Genomic DNA, 7,285 nt, shown 5'->3' with positions numbered 1-7,285 from the left:
ATAAATAAATTGAATTTTCTATGGTAAACAATAATTATACTTTAGCAGTGTGGCCGGTTACTATACCAATGCACTTTCACACAGAGTGTGAAGATATGAATCTATGCTGATAAATCTTCACTACACAAGCTCTGGATCACAGGGAAACACTTCTCCCTTAGGACTGTCTGCTAGTCCACTCAACCAGGGACTAATGCATGATGTCTTAAAGGATATGAGACAAAAAAGTGGTGCATTATAATTTAAGTAACACATTAGTTTATGTAAATGATTTTGAAGCTTTTGTTTCCAAATATTAAAAGAAAAATGTTGCCATTATCATGGAGGAAGAGAATTGAGGACATAGAAATATTTTAATTATACAAACCAACTATACTGACCAGTTCCCAACTATACAAACCAATTCCACCAGTCATTTATTTTCATGAACTACATATTAATTTCTTTGAAAACCAAAGTCAATATTAACAACCAAGCCATTGGATGAGATAAGCAAAATAATTTGAATTAAGTCTGTTTAATTGTGAGTTTGAGTTTGCTATTTATAAATCCCTGCAAGACATCAAAATCTACAATGCTTCATATTACTGACCATGGCAAAGAAAGCACTGTTCAGAAAAGCAGCCACAGAATCTCAGTGTATTTAGAATTGTCATAGCCTACCTGAATTACTCCCATTGCCCATTGCTCAGTTGTGCAAGTCATACTGTAGGTTTAATCAGATTGAAGAACATTTTAGCACTTAGAATGAAACAATGTAAAATAATTGTCTTATTCTTGATTCATGTCTATGCTTACTGTATTCAAACATTTGAGTTTAACATAACATTTTACTTTGCAGCTTTCAAAATGTGTATACATTTTCTGTTTGAATTTTCGGCAACTTGTTATTGATACAGAGCCACTGTATGTTTCTTCATTCTTTCAGTAAAATCTTGCTTGAGGTTTATTTTGGTACATAGTGTTACAATAGTCAGCAGCAGTATTACCCCTTCGAATACAGTAGCATTTTGTACCTTATTTTAAAATACTGTAAGATTATAATTTTCCATTTACTTACATTTTATATATATATATAAAAAATCTTTCATTCTTGTTCTGTGTTCAGTAACATCCTGTATTACATTTCACAGATCATTTAGAAACTGCATGATAGTAACTTCATACTGAAAGCTGCTTTGTCATCAGAGTTAAAAGATCCCATCTAAAAACTGTTACAACAAAACTGCTATAATTTAAAAATCCATATCAAACGCCCACTTAGTCCTGTTTTAAATTTATCTCTTTGTATTATTGTAGTCTTATTTCTTTGAAATATTTCTACTGCAGACAGTTAATATTAAGTCCCACTTTGCAATATTAAATTTTGCAAATGACAAAAGATTCTCTAGTTACATTTGTTAATATTGATTCTGGTTGTCTATTAAAGCGGCTATCCAATCTCAATGTACAAATGATCTTATATCGAATAACATCCATTATTGTGTTGTCTGCGTTGTAGCATTCAAGGATTCATCCCATTCAAGAACATTTAGAATTTTAATTGATCTGTTGAAATTCAGCTTCATTGAAATTTTAAATGCTTCTTTTAATGTGAGTGTGTTACACCTGAGGAAGAGCTGTCCAATGTCTAACCAGATATTGGTCTTGAAGAAATGGTTTAAGCCTGGCTTAATAATGTTCAGAAAAGCAATTGTGATCCTGAAAACCAATACCTGTAGTGTTACAGTGATCAAAATTTACAAAGTGGTCATATCACATGCATCATCATTCTTTTTAAGACTTTTTGAAATGTTTTTATGGATGAGTTTCCAACGATAAGCGCTTCTGTTTTTTCTTGGGTGAGTTATATTTTCTTTCTCCTCATTTTCAGATTTCTTTCTCGCCTTTTGGTAGTCGCTTCTTTCTTCGACCCTTTAAAATAAAATTGAATAATCTAGATTAAAATATAGATTGTGAAAGAGGAACGCATAACGTAACTTTATTATTACTGAAGTACCCAAACATTTTTGGATCATTTCCATATGCCACAGTTGGGATTCAGCACTCCAAAAATTTGTGAGATGCCTCTAAGAATTTGCATTGGAATGCTTATGTTTCATGTGACTTTTTCGATCATAATAAATATTGATAATTTAAGGCCATGTCAAGAAAATTCTGTGTTCCAGTCATTGTGTTACACTGGAGGAAGAGGTTGTAGTTCCCTCAATACTACCTCCAATAAGCTCAAAACACATTTTCACACATTTTTGTTGTCTTCCATCTTCTTATACACAGATAAACATATGACACTCCTTTGGATGTAGCACTAATTGTCAAGCATTATTTGTTTTGCTTTTAAAAATGTTACCTGTTTTTTAGATGCCAGAAGGGATTATTACAGTTTGGCTTTGTTTCAATGGTATTAACTCAAGTTCACAGCAAAAAGGCAGTTTCCATAAGCAGATGTGAAATTAAACTTATATCCTTATGTATGTCATGAATGTGATAGCATGCCACAGAACTAACAATTACCCTTTCATCATGCTGGTAATACACTGGAAACTTATGGAATACTCTTGTCTGCTGCAAAAGGCACTAAAAACAGCACTCAGACCATTATGTTCATGTCAAAACTAAGTTAAACTGTGCTTAGTTTCCAACTAATTCTTGACATTTCAACTGAATTTTCTCATTCCCCTGCTCCTATTCTTTCTCTTACCATCTTACTCTCCCTTTCTTTCTCTGTCCCTATTTCTCAGAATCCCCCTCAAAATTCCCTCACATTCCTTTTTCTCTCCCTCTTTCCATCTATCTTTCTCTTATTTACTCTCATTCCCTCTCTCGTTTATTCTGTGTCTCATTTCTTCTTGTGTCAGTCAATCTGTCTTTCCTCTTTCACCCTTTCCCTCTTTTTCTCATTGCCTCTCTTTGTCCCTTTCTTTTCCCGCTCTCCTCCTTCATCGCATTCCCTCTCTGTTCCCCTCAATATCACTGTCTCATACAGTTGCCAGCAGGAGTTATTTTTTTTCTCATAAACCCAAACAATGCTTACACCCCATCTGGCTTGTTATCCACTGCAGAAATCAATAGCATGCTGACTGTTTGTGCTTGTGGGAGCAATAATGTTGCCTCTCATTTGCTCCTTTTCCAAGTTCCAGACCGGTCAACCGTTTTAAGAACCAAGTCTGTGCGCCATGTCCCTTACAGGATTTTTGTTGTGCACCAGAGCTAAATTTAGATGAATTGGAATGATACCACAAACATATTACATACTTTACATAGAAGTTGCAACACAAAAACAGGCTATTGGACCCAACCAGGCCCTGTCAGTTTTTACCCTCTGCACAAGCAAATAGTTCTAATTACATTTACCCACCCTGTTCCCATATCCTTTCAATCCCTTCCCCTTCGTCTACCTTTCTAATCTAATCTTAAATGTTTGACATAGTTTCTGCCTCAGCCACGAACCCTGCAAATAAATTCCACAGCCTCGCAACTCTGAAAGTTGTTCCTGCCCTCTGTTCTAAATCTGTTAAATTTAATCTTGTATCTATGGCCTCTCAACTGCTAGGAACAGTCTGCTTCCATTTACCCCATCCCATCCTTTCAAAATTTTAAGCACTTTTCTATTATATCTGCAATCTGCATTGTTCCAATGAAAAAAAACCTCAATTTTCAAGTCTGTCTTTGAATTTGTATTCTCTCATACCTGGCAGCGTCCTAGCGAATCTGCATTGTACCATCTCTAAAGCTTCCTTCTTATAGTGTGTAGCCCAATTCTGCATACAGCACTCTAACTGAGGTCTTAAGGTTTTATAAAGGCTCATCATTACCTCCTTGGCTTTTATATTCTGTACCTCGAGATAAAACGAAGCCATCAATTAGCTTATTTTTACAGCCTTATCAACCTGAGGTGTCATCTTTAATATTCTGTGAACCTATACCCCCAAGTCCCTCTGCTCTTCCACATCACCAAGCCGACTTCCATTCAGAATATAATTACTGCTATTATTGTTTTTCCCAAAATGCATCACCTCCACGTACTGACATTGAATTCCATCTGTCACTTTTTAGCCTATTCCCCATCCTGTTGCAGTTTTCTTTGGTCTTCTAAATAATTTGTTACACCTCCTACTTTGGTATCATCTGCAAATTTCAACACCATTCCCTCTAGGCCTATATCCAAGTCATTGATGTACACACTGACTAGAAGTGGCCCCAGAACTGAACACCAAGACACTACTATGCACTTCCAACCACACTGAAAAACCGCTCTTAACTCCTATTCACTGGCCCTGATTTTAGCTCCGGGTGGCAGGGTGAGTTAGAAACTCACCCGCTGCACCAGAATACAGGCCTGGTGTATTTTAACTGCCGAGCTTTCTTATAATCTCATGGGCGGGTTTCCCTCCCGAATTACTGATCACCAGACAAATTATTTTATCTTACTAGTCGATCTTTCATGACGTTGTAGACAGGGAGTCGAGACCAAGTGTAGCTTTCAGGTGAAGCGGGCTTAGGCAGTGAGGATAATTGGGCCAAGGTGCAAATATAAGTGGCCAGAAATTCTGGGGGTTGGGGAGGGTGGGTCGCAACTTTGGGCCACACACAGTGTTTCCATTTGCCCAGCAAAGAAAATCCTGTTCCAAAGGGGTCAGGGGTATCTTCCACCTACTTCCCATACATCTTAGCAGCAATTTGGGAGTGTACCTGGGATTTTCTAGGGCTACCTCCAGAATTCCACCCAGCTTGCCCCAGTTAGGCCCAGTGGATCTCATGCCTGGGCTCTGTTCTGGTCCTTCTGAAGGCCCATAAATGTTATGAGCTAAAGGTAATCATTACAATCAGAATGCTTTCCCAAAAATCCCTGCAGTGAATGAAGTTTTTTTTTGTACCTCGAATTTTTGGTCCAATAAGGGTCTCAGGCTCCCCTCTTGGAATGGCAGGGTGCAACTCAATTTTTCCAGTGGCACTGTGGACCCAGTGCTTCTTGGCATCTACAGGCATGGGTTGCCCACTCCAAGTATGTAAATTGCCCCAACTTCATGATTTGTGACAGTCAATGCCTGGCAAAGCAGCAAGCAAAAATCCAGCCTTGCTGCACTTCCTTTCCCTTTTCAAAGGGTCAGCAGAATTTCAGGCCCAAGGTTTTTTTAATAAGACATAGTTATACAGGTACAGTATTGCTTTATAAAATTGATGCTAAAAAATTGAGGGAAGTAATCAAATGCTGAATAAAACAACTGTTATAAATATATAGCACAGAAACATTTTTTTTAAGAACGGAACTATCTCCTTTTGTTTCGGGTTATCAATTGTTCTGAAGTAGCAGTGATATCAGGCCCGCGGTGATGCAACTATTGAGGCAGTGGATACTGGGCATCCAGCAGGGGCGGGTGTTGGGTTGGAAGGCGGAAGGCCAAATATATCAGTCAGTACCATACTGGGAGCCAGCAGGACTGCATCAGTGGGCTGTGATTTGCACACCCAGTGTGATGTGACCCTGGTGGGAGGGCCACAGTCATACTTTCTGCCCTGCTGGCTCCTGGTATCAGGCTGCACTGAATCTGCTGCGGGGCCATATTTATTTATTTAGCTGCCACTTAGGGTTGCCAACCCTCCAGGATTGTCCCGGGGTCTCCAGGAATTGAAGATTAATCTCCAGGACACTGCTGGGAGCATTTGTTATCAAAATGTTGGAGTTGGGAAAGAAAAGTATGTTTGACTGACAGTCAAGAATCATCCAATTGGGTAATGATGAATCAGTTCACTTTCAAACTGGCATAGGAAAGCACTGCGCCATAAGAATGGATATGGGGGTAGCACAGGGGTGGGGTAGTTGGAGGGAAAAGGTCATCTGATGAAACCTTCACAAATACATCCAGTCAGAGTTGACAACCCTAATACCACTACCCTATCATTTATTAACACTAAAAAGAAATTTGTAAATGGCCAACAGGCCCCAGGAGCGGGTGGAGGAGACCAGCTGGAGCAGGCAGGAACCTGATTTAATTTTAAATTTTAGAGAATCAGGTGGCTGAATGGAGGCAAGATCCTTGGAAATGGGAAAAATTAGTGAAAAATGCTATTTTAATAAAAAGATAAAATTTGAACCTTTAACTTACCTGAAGAGAAAACAAGATGGCAGAAGGAGTATCTGAAAATGTTCAGAAACCCAGGGAATTGGAGCGAGTGAAGCTCTATCTAGTGGTAGAAGTGCAGCTGCAGCCATGGCATAACTGCTAGTTGCTGCTCACTTAATGATGGGGAAATCCTATTGAGGTGCCAACTAGAGGCATGATAGAAATGGTGACATCCAAATAAGGAGTACATGATTTACATACTGAATGTAATACATTATAGCAAAGCCAGTGGTTAAGAATTAAAATCATGATCTGTGTTGCTCATTTTCAAATGCTCCTGGATTATAGTAAAGAAAGGTTTCAATTGTCAACAGCTGGAATTTCACCCTGAATGATGCTCTGTAAAAAAGAAAGCATTTTCCATCAACTATCATCAAAACATGAGGAGTGGAATATCCTACAGTTTTCAGTTTTGATGCGTTAACAATACTTCTAGTTCTACCAGTCCTGTTACTTGTCATGAGAATTGAGATAGATTGGAATATCGCATTTTTCCATAAACATCTCCAATTTATCTTAAAGAAAAATCCTATACCTATTTTAGCTACACTAACTGTAGCTTGAATTAAAGCTTGTTCTAGTCCCTCTCACTCATCCCCCAAGAAGTTTTTCTTCATCCTCCTGTTTTGTCTCAGGATAAAATGACCCTGTGAGCTCAGACTGCTCTGCAAGGTCAGCGATCTCCACATGGTATCTTGTGCAGAATTAACATCCTGAACTTCTACCATTGCTGCTTGATTCACACTAACAAGACAACTCTGGACAGAGTGACACTCTGCAGGTGACTTGCACTGCTCCAATTATTTCCACTGTGTTCTGAGTTAATGCAGCAGGTCCCTTGCCTCCAGAAAGTTTGACCCCAACTTTGTTAAGGCTGGTGAAATTCTTGTTTCTGCACAATGTTACCAGCATCCACTGCAACTGGCTGCATTAGTTTGGTTCGGTTTTCCAGCTCCAGTCTGTGTCCTATTGATTGTGATGGCTACAGGTATATTAAAGTTTAAATCATTCCCCAGCAGTGCATCAGAGTGTAATGATACTAAAACTCCCACATCTTTTTCACCTGTCCATAGTGGTAAAACTAGCTATCTTTTGTACCCAGAATACCATGAATGTGGGCACTCCTACCCTCTTGAAATTGATCGCCATGCATCAGTTGT

General features: G+C 38.7%; 1 protein-coding gene across 1 annotated transcript in view; it reads right to left on the bottom strand.

The window, feature by feature from the left end:
* Positions 1–317: 317 nt before the first annotated feature.
* LOC137331063 (transient receptor potential cation channel subfamily V member 5-like) overlaps positions 318–7,285 on the bottom strand; it is a 101,857-nt gene continuing 94,889 nt past the window's right edge. Inside the window, exon 15 of the mRNA XM_067994666.1 lies at positions 318–1,914. Within this exon, the coding sequence (XP_067850767.1) occupies positions 1,740–1,914 (175 nt within the window). The 3' untranslated portion in view covers positions 318–1,739. The remainder of the gene's footprint in view (positions 1,915–7,285) is intronic.

The sequence above is a fragment of the Heptranchias perlo genome, chromosome 13 (genome assembly GCF_035084215.1).
Source record: "Heptranchias perlo isolate sHepPer1 chromosome 13, sHepPer1.hap1, whole genome shotgun sequence".
Lineage (NCBI taxonomy): Eukaryota > Metazoa > Chordata > Chondrichthyes > Hexanchiformes > Hexanchidae > Heptranchias > Heptranchias perlo.
Note: the sequence above shows the minus strand (reverse complement) of the source record. Positions and strands in the feature narration are given on the sequence as shown.